General features: G+C 38.0%; 1 protein-coding gene across 1 annotated transcript; it reads right to left on the bottom strand.

The window, feature by feature from the left end:
• Positions 1-133: 133 nt before the first annotated feature.
• cdkn2a/b (cyclin-dependent kinase inhibitor 2A/B (p15, inhibits CDK4)) lies at positions 134-2,314 on the bottom strand. The gene is made up of 2 exons (XM_077572096.1): positions 1,932-2,314; positions 134-1,454 (listed from the first exon to the last, which is right to left on the bottom strand). The coding sequence occupies exons 1-2, from the start codon at positions 2,055-2,057 to the stop codon at positions 1,203-1,205; spliced, it is 378 nt and encodes a 125-aa protein (XP_077428222.1). The 5' UTR covers positions 2,058-2,314; the 3' UTR covers positions 134-1,202.
• Positions 2,315-22,942: the final 20,628 nt, after the last annotated feature.

The raw sequence follows: 22,942 nt of genomic DNA, 5'->3' as shown, positions 1-22,942 counted from the left end.
AAATTAATGTAATGTGATTTGCACCACGATTCACTTTCATTTGACTTTTGTGCTTTGTCATAAATGTATGAGCACATCAAAGTGCGTATTCGCACGCACGCTTCAAAGGGAGTCATTAAATGGGAGCGTTGAACAGGTTTGTAATTCACTTTTATTGTCTTACATGCGGATTTTGTACAGTATACCGTATGCATACAGACACACACACACACACACACACACACACACACACGCGTAGCCTTAAAGGCACTTTGTGAAAAGATGAAATAGTCCAAATGGAAATGAAAAGCTGATTGGAAGGTGGTATAATTTGTGCAAATAGTGCTATTTATTCCCTGAATTATAACTCCCATATAACACAGTTTTTCTTCTTTACACATTAAAACTCATTCACTGCCATTGACAGCTATAGACGTCAAAAATTCATTTGAACAATTTCTATTAGTTTAACATTTTTTCCCCCATTTTTGTTAAGAGTATGAAAACCTAGATTTTTTTTTTGTACATTTAGAACGGATATAAAATTTGTGATTAATCTAGACTAGTGATGTCATGCGACTAATTACGATTACAAATTTTAATCGCCTGATGCCCCAATTTTTTAAATAATCTTTTCTTTAAAAAAATTAATGAAATCATTTTTAACAATCTTTTTTTTCTGAAGATGATTAAAAAAATAGGTATTGTATTACAATCTTTATCTTAATTGCATGACTTCACAATTAATCACAAATGTTATATCTGTACTAATACAATTTAAAAAAATCTAGGTTTTCATATTCTTGTTAACAAAAGTGGGAAAAAATGTTAAACTAATAGAAATAGTTCAAATGTATTTTTGACGTCTATAGCCGACAATGGCAGTGAATGAGTTAACTGACAATGTGTCATAAATGTAATGGTTTATGGGCTGGCTGTTCTTTGTAAATATAAAGCTTTGTCTGATAAAGTGCATCATCTTAATGACATGACATGAGTTAATTTGATTATACAGTGATTCAAGTAAAATCCAAATATGCTAATAAATAACTTTTTTTTTTTTTAAAAGAGGCTGGCTCAAACTCCTATGAAAATACCAACATTGTTCCTAACCATAATCTGGATTTCGTTCCAAAAAGTCACGCAAGTGTCCTTAACGCCATACCTTTAATAAATAAATTCAATGCCGGGACATCATGCCGTCCCTTTTCCAAAACTGTCCTTCACAGAGACTCCAGGAAGGCCACGGCGTCGGCGTGGCCCTGCCTCCGAGCCACATCCACGGGCCGACAGTTGGCGTAATCCGTGGCCGACGGAGAGGCACCGAAGCGGACCAGAAGCCTCGCGGTGTCTCCGAAGCCTGTCCGGGCCGCGTCGTGCAGCGGCGTGCTCCCGGTTCGAGCGTCGGCCACGTTCGGGTCGCCGCCCCCCTCCAGCAGCAGCCGGGCCACCGGCGTGCTTCCCATCATCATCACCTTTGGAAATACACACCAACACGTCTGCTTTTATAAACGTTATACGCTTTTGGACCTTTTCATTTCGGGGCTGTGTCCGAAAATGCCAAATTTGGTAGCACATTTATTCATTTTTCTTTAACCCCCCCCAAATACAAATTACATAAGAATTTGTTATTTTGTCAAATCGGTAAAATTACCGAATGAACAATACTGAGCTCTCCAGGAAAACAAAACTTGTTAACAAGTGGGGGAAAAAAGAGAAAAAATAATTTGTTATTTTCTATCAGGCCTACGTCACAAACTCTCATTTATCGACTGTTTGTACTGTATTTTTAATGCGAAACTTTTATTCCATACATTACTGTATTTTTAATTTTCTACTTGTTGCTACATTTGTCAAGCACTATACGTAACTTTCTCATTCTCATTTTCTAATGAAAAAATTCCCTGCAGGTTGAAGAAAAAGATGAGGGGCTGCCTCGGGGTTGTACCGACCTGCAACGCGGTGTAACCCAGCCGGTTGGCCGCGTTGACGTTCGCTCCTGCCCGCAGGAGTCGCTCCACCTCGGCCGTGTTCCCCTTGGCAGCCGCGGATGTCAACTCGTCCTCCAGCGTCCCCATCGTCGTCGTGGTGCTCCCCCGCACAGCCGGGCGGCTCCCCAGGTTGACAGGTACTCCGCGGCAGTGGACAAAATGTCTTGCCAATCCACGCGTTTTGTTGTTATTGTTTATGTTCTAACTTGCCTCGCGGTGCCGGACCGGTACGTAAAGTGGAGCAGCCGTCAGTGAGGCGACATTTAAGTACAGTAATGTGTCCGGGCTTGTTTCTCTGAGTGCGTTGAATGGGGTGATGTCATCGCCTTTGTTTGCCGCGCATGCGCATTACTTTTGTTTTGCTTCCGCGTTGTAAGCAGCGTGACACGTAAAAGCCATCAGATGAGATGCCATCATGTCAGCAGTTGTATTTGCTTTCGGTTCCAATTCTAAGAACATCCATAAACTGTTTTAATCTTGTCACTTGTAGCAACGGCGCAGCGGCAATATTATTCATATGAACAATTAGCCTACACACAAACAAAAAGACTCACATTCACCTATATATACTGTATTGACAACTCACAAGTCAAAATGGCGGTCAATTCAGTGAAAAAAATCACTCAGCTCATTGCAAAAATAATTTTGCATTTTTATTTTAATTTTAAAATGTGATGAGATGTTGTTTGATTACTATAACAATCTGTGTGGTTTGTATGATAGTCACAGGCAAGCGCAATACAATCCGTCATTTGTTTAGCCCTTATAAAGGAAGCATTTGCATTGTGTTGCATTTGAGAAGTATCAGAAAATGCCCGAATGTTCGGAATTGCCAAGAGACGATTAAAACTGTTCGATCAACCAAAGGTTCACCGTACACTGAGCAATGAGGCCAAATGCAACTGAAGTGGAACAATGTGGTAAAAAATATAAATTAATTAATTAATAGTTGCAATTGAGTACTACACATCCAATGGCAGAAAAACTGTGACCCGTTATCATATGAGGCTCCACATAAAAGACTGTACTGTACATTTTTTTATTTATTTTTTTAACCACAAAAGCATGGCATGGTTATGAAGGAAGAAGTAGGTTGCCACAAAGCAAGGAAACTGAAAATAAAGGAAAGATTGTGCATGTTTGAAGCTGTTGGCAATGATACATAAAAATATTTTTGGGAACTCGTAGTTTGTTGAAATTGCCATCACTTGTTTGAACTCAAAAGTACAGTTTTTAAATCAAATTAAATTTATCTGATGCAGAGAAAAAAATGACTTTTTAGGATTAAAACCCCTCATACAAAGCATGCAGAACTCTATAATTCATCTGTGTGTATTGTTTATGGCTAAAATCCGTTACACTTGTCATTTCATATCACAATTTCTTCTATCTGGATCCCCACTTGAGGATGTATAAAGTCAGGGAGACTTTTACAACTCTGCAAAATGATCATAAGGCCATCACTTATCACATTGAATGGGTTGTAAACTTAACGGGCGAATTAACCTCATTTGTGAGGTAATCTAGCAGGAATGCGCACGCGTGTGTGATTTAAACGCTCAGCACTTTGCCCCGATTGGCATTATGCGCCAATGGGCAGCATTGACGGGCGGAGACTTAATCCTGGATTTAAGGTGGACTTTGGCATCAACCTTCAATTGTAGGCCATAATACAACACGTAACAACAATAACACTGGTTTCGATCTTGCTCACTAGATTACAATAAGTGAACTGTACAAAACCTTCTCAATAGACGACTTGATGAAATGGCTGAAATTCTTGTGCGCGCCTATGTCATGTGAAGACAACGCCGTCCTCTGTGGGAGACAATAGCCGATACAAGTGGAGGCTCTTAAGGCTGTACAATTTGCACGTGGGCAAGGAGAGCCACAGTCTCCGATGCACTTTCAGCAATTTATCGAATGGAGCAAACAGCCAAACACCAGCGATACAAAATTAGGACACTGAAGAGGAGCTGCTGTTGGCCACAACTCACAACTAGATGCTCACTCGTGTATTAACCGACCAAGTTGGGCCAACTCTAGGTAAAGGCACGGATTTGATCAGCTGATATTTATTATTAAGGGTGTGCCAAAAAAATAGATTATCATAAGAATCGTGATCCTCATTTAGTACGATTCAGAATCGATTTAAATGTCCCAAAAGCGATGTTATTTAAATTATTTTATACTGTCTTGCCTTTGTCTGTGTGTGCCTTTATTTGGAGCGCTGTTCATGTTGTACCCGATTTGGCCACTTAGGGGCAGTGTGGTTCCACGCGATCTAATACACTGTTAAGTTGTAGCCACATTAGAGAGTAGAAGGAAAAAGTCACGATCAAGTTATTCCTATAAAAGTTGTTTTTTTGCAGTGTGGAGCCGTTCTTTTGAGTGATAAAAGTGCAGCGGGTAGCGCGCTAATTAGCTTTAACAAGTCAGACTGGAGTAGATCATTACGATTCCTTGAACATCTATAAATTGAAGCAAAAATAAAAAATCGCTCTTAATTGAAAATCGATTCCGAATCGAATCGCAGACCCAAAAATCAGAATCGAATCGAATCGTGAGACATTCAAAGATTCCCACCCCTATTTATTATACATCGAACCTCAGGCCGTTGCATTCGGTAGGCGTTTCATGCAGGCTTCAAGAGGATTGTCTTCAGCAAAAAGTAGGTTGGGCTTGAAATGCTTCCTGTTTTCGTTCTTCTTCTTTCAGAGTTCAATGTCAAACATAATAGTGTGTCGCCATCTAGTGGCAGAGAGTGTAAATACACCCAACATAAAAGAGAAGCAGAACAAAAATAATTACTATATAATTGTACAAAACAAATCAGCAAAATAGTGGGACCGCAAACTGGGAAACCATGATGGAGGAGGCTCGGGGTTACTGTATCGGGTGCTATGCTCTATATGTGTGTGCGTGTGTGTGGTCACGTGAGCAGACCTGTGAGGAATGCAAATATGTCCCAAAGCTTCTCAGCCTGCAGCCACGGAGGTTGGGCGTGGGTGGAAGTCTCTGGAAATCCCCTCCGTGAGTGTTTGTTTGTTAGGTGCGCGTATGATGACAGCAATTGCATGCGCTGTAGTTTTCTTTTTCGTTTCATGATTCCGTTTGAGTGAGTAAACAATCTGAATGAAAAGTCATCATCGAGTGGCATCTTGTGAATTTTGAAAAGCGTGATGTTAATGTGACATTACATTCTGTACAAATATCCCAAAATGCTTTATTTTGTCATTTCTCTCTCTCTTTGAATTTTCTTTATTTCAGAATTTATTCTAATAGTTTTATTACTTTGACAGCGTCCCCTTGTTTTCCGCTGGGGTTCCAAAAAATATTCGCAATAAATGAAATCCGCAAAGTAGTCGGCTTTAGCTTTTTTTTTGTCGTACTGTACATGAACGTTGGCTTGAGCCTCTGTCCCGCTCACCCACTGGCCCGTCACACACATCTGCCACATGTTATTTGTGTCCCATCGCACCCTGGCGACAATTACTAAACGAGTTCTTACGTTGCTCCAAAGTTGCACAACAACACAATTCCTCCTTTCGGGACACTCTTGACCCTTTTTGACGGACTGACGCGACCTCGATGTTTGCAAAATGGGGCTTAGGTTAACTCATTCATTGCCATTGACGGCTATAGACGTCCCAAAAATTATTTGAACTATTTTTATTAGTTTAATATTTTTTTCCACTTTTGTTGACAAGAGCATGAAAACTTAGATTTTTTTTATTGTGCATTTGTAACAGATTTGTGATTAATCGATTAATTACAATTTTAAAAAATGTTATCGTCTGACGCTCCTAATTTTTTATAATCTTTTTAAATTTTTTATTAAGGGCATTAGGCGATTACAATTTTTAATTGTAATTAATCACATGACTTCACTAGTTAACTCAAGATTAATCACAAATTTTACATCTGTTCTAAATGTACAATATTTTTTTCCTAGGTTTTTATAATCTTGTCAACAAAAGTGGAAAAAAATGTGAAAGTATTAGTTCAAATTCATTTTTGACGTCTATAGCCGTCAATGGCAGTGAATGCGTTAAATATGATTGGATTATTTCCTTTGGACAAAACAAGTGGAATCCGTATTGAAAACTGTAGTAGGCCAGGTCGTCGTCCACTTCCATGACACGCAACCGGCGGTCTTTTTATTTATTTTTTCATATACCTGTATTTTTAAATTCAAAGTCTTAATTAACTCATTCACTGCCATTGACGGCTCTAGACGTCATACATTTATTTGAACTATTTCTATTAGTTTAACATTTTTTTCCATTTTTTTTTTTACCTAGATTTTTTTTATTGTACATTTAGAACAGATATAAAATTTCTGATTAATTGTGAGTTAACTCGTGAAGTCATTTAATTACAATTTAAAAAATTAATCGCCTGACACCCCTAATTGTTTAATAATCATTTGGAGCCATTTTTTTTTATTTAAAAATTGTCAAATCTGATTTCAGCATATCATCTGCAATGAACTGATTTCAGTAGTCCGTCATTAAAAAAGAAAATATTATTAAAAAGGAGCTGCGTCAGGCGATTCAAATTTTTACTCGCATGACTTCACTAGTTAACTCGCGATTAATCGCAGATTTTATATCTGTTCTAAATGTACAATAATTTATTTCTAGGCTTTCATACTCTTGTTAACAAAAAAGGAAAAAAAAATGTTAAACTAATAGAAATAGTTCAATTTTTTTTTTTTACGTCTATAGCCGTCATTGGCAGTGAATGAGTTAATAACCTCTGTGTGTGTGTGCGGGTGAGGGTGAAAAAGTGTGTGTGTTTGTGCGCATGTGTCGGAAGGACACAAGATGGCAGCGATCCGGCTGCGGACAGAGCAAAATGGTGGGAGCGAGGGAAGATAATAAATGTCAGAACAGCTTCCACCCACACGGCCAACAAAGTTGACTACGCACACAAAAATCAAACCACAAGTGTTTGCGTTGGCTCACTTAGCACGCATGTTAGCATCAATCATATTTAAGCTGCTAAGTGAACCAGATAAAAACATACAATGGAGTTGATGTTGCCTTTTTTTTTTTTATCTGCGGGGTGAAACTGCAATAAAAGACGATACATTACATATCTGCATTGCGGCTGGTTGACGATTAACCGCCAGTGACATCATCCCGTCATTACCGGCGGCGTCTCGGCATGCGCCCACACAGTTTAAACAGGTGGCTTTGAAAGGGATTATTTACAACCTAAATGAAAAAAAGTCATGTGGGACATGTTTGCTACTGAACGATAGCTGAGGAGCGCCCTTTATTTGCACATACTTGGGAAAATATAAACAATGTTGGCGCTATTTTTACTGTTCCCATAAAAAGGACAATTGTAGTTTTTCAAGATACGAAAAAGTATGATGCAAAAGTTTGAGTTGAAGTTTACTGTAAAACTAAACAGTGTATTTAACCAAACCCGCCGGCTATTAATGCTAACACACAATGCAAAACAACATAGGCCGGCTAACAAAAATAGCATTGCTATTTCTCCAATTATAAATGTAATATATATATTTTTTAAATCATGCTGTGTATATTTTTAAACGTTCAAAGTCAGCTCGTCCTAATGAAGAAAATCAGTAGGGGAGTGCCAAAAAATCGATTCTCATAAGAATCGCGATTCTCATTTATTACGATTCAAAATGGATTTTAAATGTCCCAAAATTTATTTTATTTAAATTATTTTATACTGGCTTGCCGTTGTCTTTGTGTGCCTTTATTGGGAGCGCTGTTCAAGTTGTACCCAGTTTGGCCACTGAGGGGCAGTGTGGTTCCACGCGGTCTAAGACCCTGTTAAGTTGTAGCCACATTAGAGAATAGTTTTAAATTATACCCAAATATATATATATATATATATATATATATATATATATATTTATATTATTTTTTTAACACGTTTTTTATTGAACATGGAATAAATGTCACTTTAATAATAAAAAATATATATATAATGGATGAATAAATTGTTATATTTGTGTTTTTTTTCTTTCTTTTTTCGTTTTGAGTAGTTTTTTTTTGGGGTGGGTGGGCAAGCATTTCTCGTGCACATTGTAGGTTTAACAGCATTTTGTGAAGAATTTAGGGGGTTTGAAAGGCTGGAGACACAGCAAACACACATTGACTTTTCTTGAAGAACTGTTCGCTAGCAGGCGAAATAGGGAGGATGGTATAGTATCAGGTGTCGTAGTATCGGAGCATTTTCATGCGCCAGAGTACGATCACAGACGGACTGATTGGACCCGAGTTAAGATATGACAAAAAATTATGGAAATTTATCAAATGAAAAAAAAAATCATAGCTCTTACTCATGTACACAGACATCGCCTTGTGTCTGTGACGACCTTTGAACTTTCCCCCGCCTGATTATCGTCCAGCAGCAGGCTTGAGGATGTCATGTTTGAGGCTTCATTACATCCTATCAACTCTTCCCCTCAATGGGTTCCGGCCCAAAGTTAGTCACGTCCGCTGTCGGAGGCGCGTGGGAGGAGGTGAAAGAAGAAGAGGAAAAAAAAAAATTGCTATTCACATCACATGAAGCTTTTAAAGCAGAAGCGCATCATTGTGTGAATAAAATCGGTGATTGATGGTTGGCTTTTATCATAGTTACGCTTTCTCCTCTACTTATAAGACGTAAATTAAAACTCACAGGATGGTGGATGCTCAATGCTCGGGTTTCGATTGACACTGCCTGGGAGAAGATGATTATGACGATGATGATTATTATTCTACTCTTTGTAAAACATGTAAAAAATTAGTTGGCAAGAAAATTAATGGAATTTTAAGAAACGGAAATTAATTGGTATAAAAGAATTGATCCATTCTGGTGTATTGAAGAAAAATTAAAACTGGCTTTGGTGATATAAACCTTAAATTGGCTGTTGGTCTAATTCATTTGTTTGTTAACTCATTCACTGCCATTGACGGCTATGGACGTCAAAAATTCATTTGAACTATTTAACTATTAGTTTAACATTTTTTTCCTCTTTTGTTAACAAGAGTATGAAACCCTAGCAAAAAAATATTGTACATTTAAAACAGATATAAAATCTGCGATTAATCGTGAGTTAACTTTAAGCATTTTTATATTTTAATGAAGGACTACTGAAATCAGTTAATTACAGATGATATGCTGAAATCAGATGATTTGGAAAATTTTAAATAAAAAAAATTGGCTCCAAATGATTACTTGAGTTGATTATTAAAAATAAAAAAAGATTATTAAAAAAGTAGGGATGTCAGGCAAATATTTTTTTTAGTTTTAGTTATTCGCATGACTTCACTAGTTAACTCACAATTAATCAGAAATGTTATATCTGTTCTAAATGTACTATAAAGAAAATCTAGGTTTTCTAGGGAAAAAATGTTAAACTAATAGAAATAGTTCAAATGAATTCTCGACGTCTAGAGCCGTCAATGGCAGTGAATGAGTTAAGCTACGCACATATATAATGAATGAAATAAGTCCAAGCGGCTTTTCAAGTGCAATAGATTTGTTATTTTTTCTTCTTTTTTGGAATTATTTAGCATATTTAGTACATTTGTGTATATATTTTTTGAGAATATATTTTGTATATATTATGTATATAAATACATTTTTGTAAAAAAAAAAAAAAGAGTTTTATATTTTAGAGACAAGGGGAAAAAAGTCTTTGGGGTTGTGTACAGTTTAAATGCAAGATGTTATTTTTTATGTATTTATTTATTTGTTTTCCCTTAAGATATGTTAATGGTGGGAAAAAAAGCTTTGAAATTATTTCTCTTGGTCTCATTTTTTTTATATCACAAAAACCTGGCATTTGAACAGGGGTGTGTAGACTTTTACATCCACTATATTAAAACAAAAGTGTCCAAAAAAATCACATCATTTTGAGAAAAAAAAAGTCATATATATTCAAAAAAAAGGAGCATGCAAATCTGTATATTTTAGAGAAAAGATCTTATACGAAATTAATCATATATTTATGAAACAGTGACTTTTCACCCCCCCCACCCCGCTATATTGTATAGTTAAAAAAAATAGGAATAGTAATTTAGTATTTATATGAACATTGACACTTGCAGGCAAATGCATATGCACACACTACTACTGCATGTCTACAATGAAATATATATATTTTTTATTTTTTATAATTCATCATTCATAATTACGCCACACCTGGAAAAGAAACACAATAAAGCAACTAAGTAAACCAATGTAATTGCACCAATAAAGCAGCTGACTTTTATATAACTTCACAATCATCACTTTATGCCTCTTATGTTGGACTTTGGACACGTTACACTTCTTATTACGCTATTACTTTTTTTCTTCTTCTGGAGAGCTCAGTATTGTTCATTCGGTAATTTTACCGATTTGACATGTCATCATCATTGCTCTCTCTTTTTTTTAATTTTTTTTATTACGCTATTACAGGTGTATGTGGAACAGGAACTGTTTCGCCTGCAGGGGGCGCTGCATGAACGCCTCATGAATCCATGTGCTCAGCTCAGACCTGGCAGCTCACCAGCGTGCATGTTAGCGGGAGCTTCCATTTTGAACTACTTGAATGTATTGAGCGTCGCTGCTCTAATAAGAACGATCACAATAACAAAGAGCGATGGTGGTAGCACGTGGAAGTCAGCTGTTGAGTAGAAGGTTGCAGGTTGAGGTGGTGTTGATGGTGGGATCAGACATGCCCCCCCCACACACACACACACACACATCAACACCATCCCCTCCGGGCAATATGAGACGTCAGGGGAAGCTGCAGGAAACGGCGCAGTCACTGGCCCATGTAATGGAACCACAGAGGTATACACACGTACACTTGGGGTTAATGTGTGTGACTGAGCTTTTTGATTTGGGGGGGGGGGGGGGGGGGGGGGTGTTCTCGGGACACTTTTGGAAAACAATGACCCGCTGCAAGCAAATACTAGATTCAGTTTTTAAAGGGGGATATTCAAAATCTAAAGTAACATAACTGGTGCAATTTTGGAGTTGAGTTCAAATATGATGGGGGGGAAAAATAGGCCTCAAAAGTTAATAAAAGCTTCTCAAAGCGCAGTGAAAAATTGAGTCATGAACTCAATTGGTTGTGTGAAACCGTTTGTAACCCGAATCGTTCGTAAATCGAGTCATTGTTTCCCCATTGAAATTAACTCATTCACTGCCATTGACGGCTATAGACGTCAAAAATTCATTTGAACTATTTCTATTAGTTTCACATTTTTTTCCCACTTTTGTTAAGAGTATGAAAACCTACAAAAAAATGTATTGTACATTTAGAACAGATATAAAATGCGATTAGTCATGACTTAACTATTGAAGTCATGCAATATTAATAAAGTATTAATATAGTAATAAATTACAAAAAAAAAAAAAATCGTCTCAGGCCTAAATTTTTTTAATTAATATTTTCTTTTTTGTTTAATTACTTAATTATTTAAACTCAAGATTAATCACAAATTTAATATCTGTTCTAAATGTACAATACATTTTTTCCTAAGTTTTCATACTCTTGTTAACAGAAGTAAAAAAAAAAAAAGTGAAACTAACTAATTTTTTACGTCTATAGCCGTCAATGGCAGTGAATGAGTTAATGATGGAAACATTTGAAATGAGTTATGCTGGTCTCATTTTTTTTTTCATATCCCAAAAGGGTAGCATTTGCACAGGGGTGTGTAGACTTTTTAGATCCTCTGTAAATGGCTCACTGACGCTGACATTACTAATGATACTGTGTGAGGAGAATGTGCAAAAACGTGTCGGCCTTGTAAAGCAGGATGATAATTTGTTTGTTTACAAGTGGCGCAACAGCTTTAACAGCTTCCTGTCATGTGACCAAAGTGTTTCCAAGAGGTCCCAACACCTGTCTGTCATCAGGAAGGGGAAAGGAAGCCTCCTTCTCTCATTAAGGGTCGGGGAATCACCATCAACATAAGTTTACAACCTGCTCTCTTTTTGTCTCTGCATGGCACATACTGTACATTTACTGGCCATAACATTAGGTACAATCTCAGGTTTCAAAGCAAACACGGTGAAGTGACATTTAACTGTTATGCTGCACACAATTGGAAGAAGTTGCCAACGGGTGAAAGCAGCTCCAAGTAAAAATTATTTTAAATCCATGCATGGCTTGAAATTTGAAAAAAAATAAAAATATTTGAAGGAGCAATTTTGTTAATCAATTGCTTCATTTGAGGAGCAACTTTCCAAATCGGAGTTTTTTTTTTGCAGGTTCATCACAGGGACCTGAAGGGTTTTATTTAAACAATAAAAATATAACATTTCTTTTCTATATGATAAAATTTTTATTTCTTTAATTAACATCGCAAATAGCATTTTATTGTGCAGAAATATTATAGAATTTCCGAATGGGTTGTATTGTCTTTTAGCAAAACTAAATTAATTAAATAAATAAATAAAACGATGAGATCTACTGTAATGTCATTTATTGTGCAGATTTCAGAAGCCAAAATGAAAAGGGAGTTCAGAGATGGGAGTGGATTCTAAACTGGTGATTAAAATGTTCATAATAAAATGTTGAACTCATTCACTGCCATTGACGGCTGTAGACGTCAAAAATTAATTTGAACTATTTCTATTAGTTTAATTTTTTTCCCCATTTTTGTTAACAAGAGTATAAAAACCTAAAAAAAAAATATTGTACATTTTGAACAGATATAAAATTTGTGATTATTCATGACTTAAATGTTGAAGTCAAGCAATTAATTACAATTTAAAAAAAATTAATTGCCTGACGCGATAAAAAAAAAGGTTATTAAAAATTAGGGGGCATAAGGCGATTAAAGTTTTTAATTGTAATTAATTGCATGACTTCACTATTTAACGCACGACTAATCACAAATTTTATATCTGTTCTAAATGTACAATCATTTTATTCTCTAGGTTTTCATAAACTTGTTAAAAAATGTTAAACTAATAGAAATAGTTAAAGGTGGCACCTGGCACCTGCTACCAATTGCCACCCCGTAAAACCTCTAATGATTAACTTAAACTACTGTATATTAGGAAAGGATGTATTAATTTGATGGATTAATGAATCCAATTTGAAATTCATCCTCACAGGGCGAGAGCGCTGGCCCTCGATGACATCAGCATTTTCCATCCTCTGATTGGTTGGTCAGAGCAGAACTTTAACCGGCAAAGCACTTCTGTAGCGATCTGCACGTACTTATCATAACCTCGCACAATATTGAATGTTTTTTTTTTGCCATGTTAGAGGAATACTGCTTGTGAGATGCTCCATGCAGATGTTGTACATATTCCGTTTGTATAAAACTTATGGTTTCTATAATTGGGATGTGATCGTGGTGGTACGTAAGAGCATGACCAGGTACCAAATTCACAATTCGACTAAGGAAAGTGCGTGTCTTGTGGGAGACGTTGTGTTGGTCCGCCGCCATGCATTTAGATTCCTGCAGAATCGTTTGATGTCGGAAAGCCCTCACTTGGCTGACGGCGCGTGACGGCAAACGTGTCCGTGATTCGACGGCGCGCGTGACAAATGTGCTGTTTTGGAAACAAGCGATTTGTCTCCGGGATGCGCGGCGATCTTTCATGAATCATTATTAGCGCCTCATTTGATGCCCTCCCATCACGCGCCCCGTCGCATGTGACCCCTCGCCACTAGATGGCACTGCGCTCGCAGGCATTTCAGCACCCCGCCCTCGCTCGCATCACCTCCCCCCTCGGCACACACTAACCTTATTCCCTATCTATCTAATTACACATTAGAGCTGTAATATGCCATTCCACATCCATGGGTCTCAGATGAATGGTCAACCCCCCCCCACCCCCTCCTTCGTCGCTCTTTTCATCTGCCGCCTTCCATCCTTCCTCTTTTACCTCCTTCCACCCCTCCCTCCATCTTGTTCCGGCCAGCTTCCCTCAATTACTGTCACAGGCGGCCCACAACATTGCATCGGGGGAGGGGGGGGGGGAGGAGAGACAGCCGCTGACATGGCAAGAGTGTGTATTCACAGGTGCGTGCGAGTGATGGACGACAACACTTTTTGTGAGGAAAAGTACTCAATTTTTCTTTTTCTTTTTTTTTAACCAGCCAATGTTTTAACCTCGCTTTACTGGGTCGCCAGTGGACTGGTGGAGCATATCCCGGCTGTCCGCCTAAGAGAATTAATTCCACGGGCTTTTGTTTTGCAAAAAATAAATTAAAAAAATTAATTCCCATGATGAAGTGATTCGAAAACTTGAACCCCAAACGAGCGAACCAATACTCTCCAGATCTAAGATCAATTAGTGTAAAATAAATTTTTTTTAAAAAGTTTGCGAAAAAACCCTCAAGGTAAGCATGTCAGGTCACAATTTTGGAATATGCTCCCGCTCATCCATGATTCCAAACAGGATAAGCACTCACTACAAAACTGATTCTTAGCGTCTCTTGCTTAAGGGACACTTGTTGCAGGAAAATCTGCAAAAAAGCCAAAGAAAAAGCAAAACACGCGAAGTTGACGTCTCGTGAGGTATACCTTCTTGAAATTACGAAATTCTGTGTAATTTTAGATGCTAAATATTTCCTGAAATTCAAATTCGCATTCCAACGTGTATGCGTTTATTATTCACATTAAATTTGCAAAAGGAACACTGTTTTTTTTTTTTTTAATGTGTCATATACAGGACAGGTGAAAAGTAACTTGGTTTATGTTTCAAAATTATATGTGTAATTTATTACATGGGAAAATTAAAGTAAATATAAGAAGACATAAAATAAGAAAAAGAAACTAAGCGCACTAGCATTGCAAAGGTGATTGACGCGCAGGAAAATTTGCTGCTAAAAAACTGCTGCTAAGTGAACTGTTGTGCTTTATTTAGACAAAAGTTGTGTTTTGGTGGCATCTCCTTGTCAAGGAACCATGTTAAAGTTAATTGTGGTGTTTTATTTGGACAAAATTAGTGCTTTGCTGCATCTTGTGGCGTCTTGCTGCCAATGAACTATGTCCAAGTGAACTTTGGTGCTTCATTTAGACAAAAGTAGTACTTTGCTGCCATCTTGTAGCATTATGCTACTATGTGGAAGTGAACTGAGGTACTACATTTAGACAAAAGTAGTGCTTTGTTACCGTCTTGTGGCATCTTGCTAGCAAGGATTTCTGTCGAAGTGAACTGAGGTGCTTCATTTAGACAAAAGTAGTGCTTTGCTGCCATCTTGTGGCATTTTGCTACTATGTCAAAGTGAACTGAGGTCGCTTTAATTAGACAAAAGTAGTTCTTTGCTGCCATCTTGTGGCATTATGCTACTATGTCGAAGTGAACTGAGGCTATCATTTAGACAAAAGTAGTGCTTTGCTGCTATTTTGTGGCATCATACTACTATGTAGAAGTGAACTCAGGTGCTTCATTTCATTCAAGTAGTGCTTTGCTGCCATTTTGTGGGGTCTTGCTAGTTAGGATTTCTGTCGAAGTGAACTGAGGTGCTTCATTTAGACAAAAGTAGTGCTTTTCTGCCATCTTGTGGCATCTTGCTAGCAAGGATTTCTGTCGAAGTGAACTGAGGTGGTTCATTTAGACAAAAGTAATGCTTTGCTGCCATTTTGTGGCATTTTGCTACTATGTCAAAGTGAACTGAGTCGCTTTAATTAGACAAAAGTAGTTCTTTGCTGCCATCTTGTGGCATTATGCTACTATGTCAAAGTGAACTGAGTCGCTTTAATTAGACAAAAGTAGTTCTTTGCTGCCATCTTGTGGCATTATGCTACTATGTCGAAGTGAACTGAGGCTATCATTTAGACAAAAGTAGTACTTTGCTGCCATCTTGTTGCATTATACTACATGTAGAAGTGAACTCAGGTGCTTCATTTAGACAAAAGTAGTGCTTTGCTGCCATTTTGTGGCGTCTTGCTAGTTAGGATTTCTGTCAAAGTGAACTGAGGCGCTTCATTTAGACAAAAGTAGTGCTTTTCTGCCATCTTGTGGTATCTTGCTAGCAAGGATTTCTGTCGAAGTGAACTGAGGCGCTTCATTTAGACAAAAGTAGTGCTATTATTTTGAAGGGAATTGAGGAGCTTTGTGGTGTCTAAAGGCAAATAAGTCTTCTGGTGGGGCATCAATTACTTGCGGATTTTCCCTATTCGCAGCAGGACTCAGTCCATATCCACCTTATGTGTGTGTGCGTGTGCGCGCGTGCGTGTGGTCAGGTCAGGTCACAACGTTTCCCCCCCATCTGTCAGATATCTTCATTACGAGCTCGCAGGCCGGCGTGCTTCATTAAGAAGCCCTTTCACGCTTCTCACGCCTGCAAAATACTTCACACATAAAATCCCTAATTTCCTGTCTGGCTGAGTGTAATTGAATCATTTGACAGGAGGAAGATAAGAATCATTCATTCTGTGAGGTGTCCTCGCCAGGCCGTCCTTTTCATTATGCGCGCGTGCGCGTGCGTGCGCGTATGCTTGACGTGATGTTCGCAATATTGCATATGCATATTTTGATATTTATTTATTTTTATTTACAGCTGGTATCGCAGCAGCAGCAGCAGGTGCTTGTTGTGTGCAGAGGGACCTTAATAAACGCGCCGCACGCCACCTGCAGCTGCACACGCGTGAAGACAAGACAAGGTGGTGATTAGCGACGTAGCACGCGCGGCATTTGGCTGCGACCAAACCCAAAAGGATTCAGGGACGGCCTAACCTCCAAAGTTGAACGCAAGCCGTTCGGCCTCGCTGGGTGATTTTTTTTCGAGGCAGATTTTCTCATAGCAGGTAACGTCAAGTGAATTCCTTTGTTTAATTAGCATCTACTGCAATTGTGCGCTAAAGTTAGCTTCGTATCAACCATAAGAGTTGCACAAGACAGTTACACTCTTTGCCTTCAAATTACGGTAACACTTTCATAAATTCATTCACAGACATAACATCATCCGGATTTCTGTCTGCTTTTGTGTGAATACAAAATGGCTGCCACATCCTGGCACTTCGGATCACAGATCCCTCTGGTGTATTGCAACAACATCATGATTCATTTGGGGCATAACAATAAACAAATAAATAAATACATTTTCACTTTAGAATTTTTAATGTTTTTTTTACAACTGCCAATAAATACAATACTTTTATCAGTTAAAAAAAAATCAAAATAAAATTTAGTGGAGTATGTCTTTACTGTTGTTGGTCAATTTAACAACACATATTCTACTGCCCCCTGGTGGCCAATGGACACAAACTTGAAGGAGCCAAGCGTAAAATTATGATATGCAAAATGGTTGATTTTTTGTTTATATATTTATATATAACATACAGTATATTAAATATTGAATTATTTCATTAGCATATATAATTCTCTAAAGTACAATGATACAGACTGCAGTTTTTCTTTAAAAAAATAGGCATGCACTCTAAAAACAGTTGGGTTATGGATTTATGGATTATGGCTCAAAAATGGACCGATCCACTTTATGGGTCAATTTGACCCAACTTTCTGGGTTGTTTTATACAAAATGACCCAATTTTTCAACCCAAGAATCTGATCAATATTTATGAGTTGTTTGATACTAAAAGACCCATTACTTGACTCAAAGTTGGGTCAAATTAACCCAAGTAGAGGATCGGTCCTTTTTTTTTTAACCCCTAGTTGACCCAAATGTTTTTTTTGTGCTATAAACCTTTTGTGTGTGTGTGTGTTATATGGTAGGATGGAATACATTGATGGCATTTTGCAATGCTGGGTTGTTTTCGGGTAGATTACTTTTACACAAGTTTGGGTTCATTTTTGACCCAACATCTTGGGTTGAAGATTGAATTTGGGTAGACTTGAACTGAGATGATGCTGGTCGCCTTTTTGGATAGTTTGTTGACTAAAGTTGATGTAATTTTTTTTTAATGGTTTTGGATCCAGCACTGGTTTATATTTCACCCAATTTTGGGTTACTTTTGACCCAGCAATTTTAAGAGCATTACAATGCTAAGAGATCATTTGTTTCCTGCGCCCAAAAAACAAAAACAACATTTTTCGAGCTTGATGCCCTATCTACATAACAAATAGCCAATATTTGTGCCGGCGGACGAGCAAAACATTACATTTTCGTTGACTCGGGGGCTGTGCCCTCTTGCCCCCCCTGTGCACGCCGCTGCTTCGTTAACTCTTACCTCTGCCAAATTGTATTGCTGATTAGTTGTTGGGTGCTGAAAGTCTTTCATTGTGAACTCTTTGAGTAAAACCTGTAATGCGTTTTAAGAAAAAAAAAAAAAAAAAGATGAATCAGCCCCGCTTAATGCGAGTGAGCTGGTCAGCTCGACAGGCCGCTTCATCAGGGCAGCTGGGGGTTAAGTGCCTCGCTGCAAGGCGAAATGATGATGGCGCTTTCTCACTCTCGGCGCCGTGCCTGAATACCCCCCATCGTCCCCAACACACACACACACACACACACAATCCAATCCCTCCCCCACCCCCGCCGACCATCGCAGGTACTTAAAGCGGTGGCATCACGGCCACGCGCTCGTTTGTCTTTCCGCTTCGGCGGCACGGCGGCCGTGCGTCACGTCGTCATGCGTATGCATCACGCCTCCTCGTTAGGCCCTAATCATGCACCGCCGACAAGGCGCTCGCTAGCCTCCTGCACTTAACCGCCGACAAAAATGTTGTCAGCCTCTTCCCCTTGAGAAATGGCAATGATTTTTTCCCCCCTCATACTTTGTTATTGCACCTTTTCCAAGGTCAAATGAAAACATCACATGACAGCAACAACATTGCAGGTAAAAGTAGTGTTGGCAGTGTTGCCACAGTTACCTTGTAGAAGTAACTTAATTATTTTACTGATTATTGATTGTAAACAGCGTTGCCAGTTACCTTGAAAAAGTAATTTCATTACTTTACTGTTAACTGATTGTAAACGGTGTTTCCACGGTTACCTTGAAAAAGTTACTTAGTTACTTTGCTGATTACTGATTGTACATAGTGCTGCCAGTTACGTTGAAAAAGTTACTTAGTTACTTTACTGATAGTACACAGTGTTGCCATAGTTACCTTGTAAAAGTAACTTAATTACTTTACTGATTATTGATTGTAGACAGTGGTCTCAGAATTTACCTTGAAAAAGTAATTTAAATACTTTACAGATTACTGATTGTAAACAGTGTTGCCACATTTATCTTGAAAAAGCTACTTAGTTACTTTACTGATTACTGATTGTACATAGTGCTGCCAGTTACGTTGAAAAAGTTACTTAGTTACTTTACTGATTGTACACAGAGTTGCCACAGTTACCTTGTAAAAGTAACTTAATTACTTTACTGATTATTGATTGTAAACAGTGGTCTCAGAAGTTACCTTGAAAAAGTAATTTAAATACTTTACTGTTTACTGATTGTAAACAGTGTTTCCACGGTTACATTGAAAAAGTTACTTAGTTACTTTACTGATTACTGATTGTACAGTGTTGCCACAGTTATCTTGAAAAAGTTACTTAGTTACTTTACTGATTACTGATTGTACATAGTGTTGCCAGTTAAGTTGAAAATGTTACTTAGTTACTTTACTGATTTTTGATTGTAAACAGTGGCCTCAGAAGTTACCTTGAAAAAGTAATTTAAACAACATGCAAAAGAAAACACTACAATGTGCTAATTCAAACTTCTTCAACTCACTGAAATGGCGAAACAACGTCAAACTTCAGCCAGTATCTCAAATGAAAACATAAACACAGGTAAGCTAAGGCTAATGGTAAGTAATAACGAATCTAATTCTAAGTCTTTCTGAGTTAATTATTTCAGGAGTGAGGTTTTAATTCCACCTTTAATTGGCTTTATTTATATTTTTGGGCTTAATTATAACAAATTTGGCTGTAGCTTATGCCGAATCTACTAAATTGTGTCTGTTTTCACGCTTTGTACCGTTAGCAGTAGCCTACACGTAAGCTAGCTTTACACTCACCAACTATATTTAGTATGTGGTGAGACAGAAAAAAACAAATACTTTCTCTTTTGGGTTTGTTTTTGATATATCTGTGCGGCCCAGCACCAATCCTTGGATGTGTGTTTGGGTACCAATCGTAAATTACAAGGGAGAACATGAAATACTTCCTCTAAAGGTTATCTATTGTCCGTGTTCATCCTCCATACCTGCTCCTACCACCGAAAGGTTGCAAAGGCCTTTTTTTTTTGTTTTTGGGATGGGGTGAAAGTGGTGTTAATTGAATGGTGCTGGGGGGGGGGGGGGGGTCCCGAGTCCCTAATTAGGCACAAGAGGCTGTGACATCAACAGCATAGGAAACAACAGATCTTGGGAAGACACGCAAGCGGGGAGTTGAAGGACAGCCACGGGGAAAAGCCTTGCACGCTAACACATCCTCCCAAGGCCTTTGAGAGGCTATTGTGGAGCACGCACACACACACACACGCACACACACACACACACACACACACAAACGCACGCACGCACACACACACTCGCACACACGCGGGGTGTGGAAAGCGGATAAAGCGAGATGGCTCTCCAGCAGCCTCCTCCTCCTTCCAGCTCATTGACTAATGTCACGGCAGACTGAGATTGTGTGGTGGGGGGGCTTACGGGGGGGTGTGATGGGGGGCTGCGCCATCGGGGGAAATAAAAGGAGTGACGCAAAAGCGCGGCCCACGTCAAGGGGGAAAAAAATAAACACCTTGCTAAGCCCGTCAGGCAGCAGCGCCGCCGCTTGCGCAAACACGACGTGAAATCGGGCCGCTTTCACGCCGCCGCCGCATTCTGCCGCTGCCAAAATGGCTGTCTGCGCGCCATATTGCGGCTTAGCGCGTCCGCACGCAAAAACGTGTCCAAGCGACGGGTGCCAGCAGGGTGCGGCGAGACAATCGCAATTACCCCGACTTCTCGGAAATGGCGGCGAGCCAAAATGACAAAGAAATGTATGCGTTGGGGCCTGTAAATCGTACTTAGCAACATATCATAACAACGGTGAAAAAAGTCGCAAAAATGTACTCAGCAGTGAAAAAAGTTGCAATACTTCGCTTGCCAGCAGGCACACGCACAGAGAGGCCCCTTGTGGTGCTTGAGCAACAGCCCGAATTAGAAATTATTCATGTTTTGTAACAAGTTTTTTTTTTTTTTTAAGTCAATGAGACAATTTAGTCTTCAATGACTAAATGCCCAAAATACTGGTTCGCACAATCCTCAAAAACAATGATGTGTCTTTGATGAATTTTAAGTGTTATTTCGGGACATCAAAGACAATTTAGAGTCTTTGATTATCCCATAAGTTTATTTTTTTTAGTCAATTTAGTCTTCAGTGACCTCAAGATACTGGTTTTCATAATCCTCATACGCAATGACGTGTCTTTGATGAATTTCACGTGTTATTTCGAGACATCAAAGACAATTTCGAGTCATTGATTATCCTACGAGTTTTTTTTAAGTCATTTAGACAATTTAGTCTTCAATGACTCCAAGATACTGGTTTTCATAATCCTCAAAAACAATGATGTGTCTTTGATGAATTTTAAGTGTTATTTCGGGACATCAAAGACAATTTCAAGTCATTGATTATCCTACGAGTTTTTTTTTTAAGTCAATTAGACATTTTAGTCTTCAATGACTCCAAGATACTGGTTTTCATAATCCTCAAAAACAATGACGTGTCTTGATGAATTTAAAGTGTTATTTCGGGACATCAAAGACGATTTTGAGTCATTGATTATCCTACGAGTTTTTGATGTTGTCAATTAGACAATTTAGTCTTTAATGACCTCAAGATACTGGTTTTCATAATCCTCATAGTCAACGTTGAGTCTTTGATGAATTTCAAATGTTATTTCGGGACATCAAAGACAATTTCGAGCCTTCGATTATCCTACAAGGTTTTTTTTTAGTCAATTGGACAATTTCGTCTTCAATGACCCCATGATACTGGTTTTCATAATCTTCAAAAACAATGACGTGTATTTGATGAATTTAAAGTGTTATTTCAGGACATCAAAGACGATTTCGAGTCATTGATTATCCTACGAGTTTTTGATGTTGTCAATTAGACAATTTAGTCTTTAATGACCTCAAGATACTGGTTTTCATAATCCTCATAGTCAACGTTGAGTCTTTGATGAATTTCAAATGTTATTTCGGGACATCAAAGACAATTTCGAGCCTTCGATTATCCTACAAGGTTTTTTTTTAGTCAATTGGACAATTTCGTCTTCAATGACCCCATGATACTGGTTTTCATAATCTTCAAAAACAATGACGTGTATTTGATGAATTTTAAGTGTTATTTCGAGACATCAAAGACAATTTCGAGTCATTGATTATCCTACGAGTTTTTTTAAGTCAATTAGACAATTTAGTCTTCAATGACTCCAAGATACTGGTTTTCATAATCCTCAAAAACAATGATGTGTTTTTGATGAATTTTAAGTGTTATTTCGGGACATCAAAGACAATTTCGAGCCTTCGATTATCCTACAAGGTTTTTTTTTAGTCAATTGGACAATTTCGTCTTCAATGACCCCATGATACTGGTTTTCATAATCTTCAAAAACAATGACGTGTATTTGATGAATTTTAAGTGTTATTTCGAGACATCAAAGACAATTTCGAGTCATTGATTATCCTACGAGTTTTTTTAAGTCAATTAGACAATTTAGTCTTCAATGACTCCAAGATACTGGTTTTCATAATCCTCAAAAACAATGATGTGTTTTTGATGAATTTTAAGTGTTATTTCGGGACATCAAAGACAATTTCGAGCCTTCGATTATCCTACAAGGTTTTTTTTTAGTCAATTGGACAATTTCGTCTTCAATGACCCCATGATACTGGTTTTCATAATCTTCAAAAACAATGACGTGTATTTGATGAATTTTAAGTGTTATTTCGGGACATCAAAGACAATTTCGAGTCATTGATTATCCTACGAGTTTTTGATGTTGTCAATTAGACAATTTAGTCTTTAATGACCTCAAGATACTGGTTTTCACAATCCTCATAGTCAACGTTGAGTCTTTGATGAATTT

This window comes from Vanacampus margaritifer, chromosome 7 (assembly GCF_051991255.1).
Source record: "Vanacampus margaritifer isolate UIUO_Vmar chromosome 7, RoL_Vmar_1.0, whole genome shotgun sequence".
Classification (NCBI taxonomy): domain Eukaryota; kingdom Metazoa; phylum Chordata; class Actinopteri; order Syngnathiformes; family Syngnathidae; genus Vanacampus; species Vanacampus margaritifer.
Note: the sequence above shows the minus strand (reverse complement) of the source record. Positions and strands in the feature narration are given on the sequence as shown.

Coding starts and splice junctions, on each gene's coding strand:
- cdkn2a/b (XM_077572096.1), bottom strand. CDS start 2,057: ATGGGGACGCTGGAGGACGAGTTGACATCCGCGGCTGCCAAGGGGAAC. Junction 1,455..1,931: donor TGGGTTACACCGCGTTGCAG/GTCGGTACAACC, acceptor GTATTTCCAAAG/GTGATGATGATGGGAAGCAC.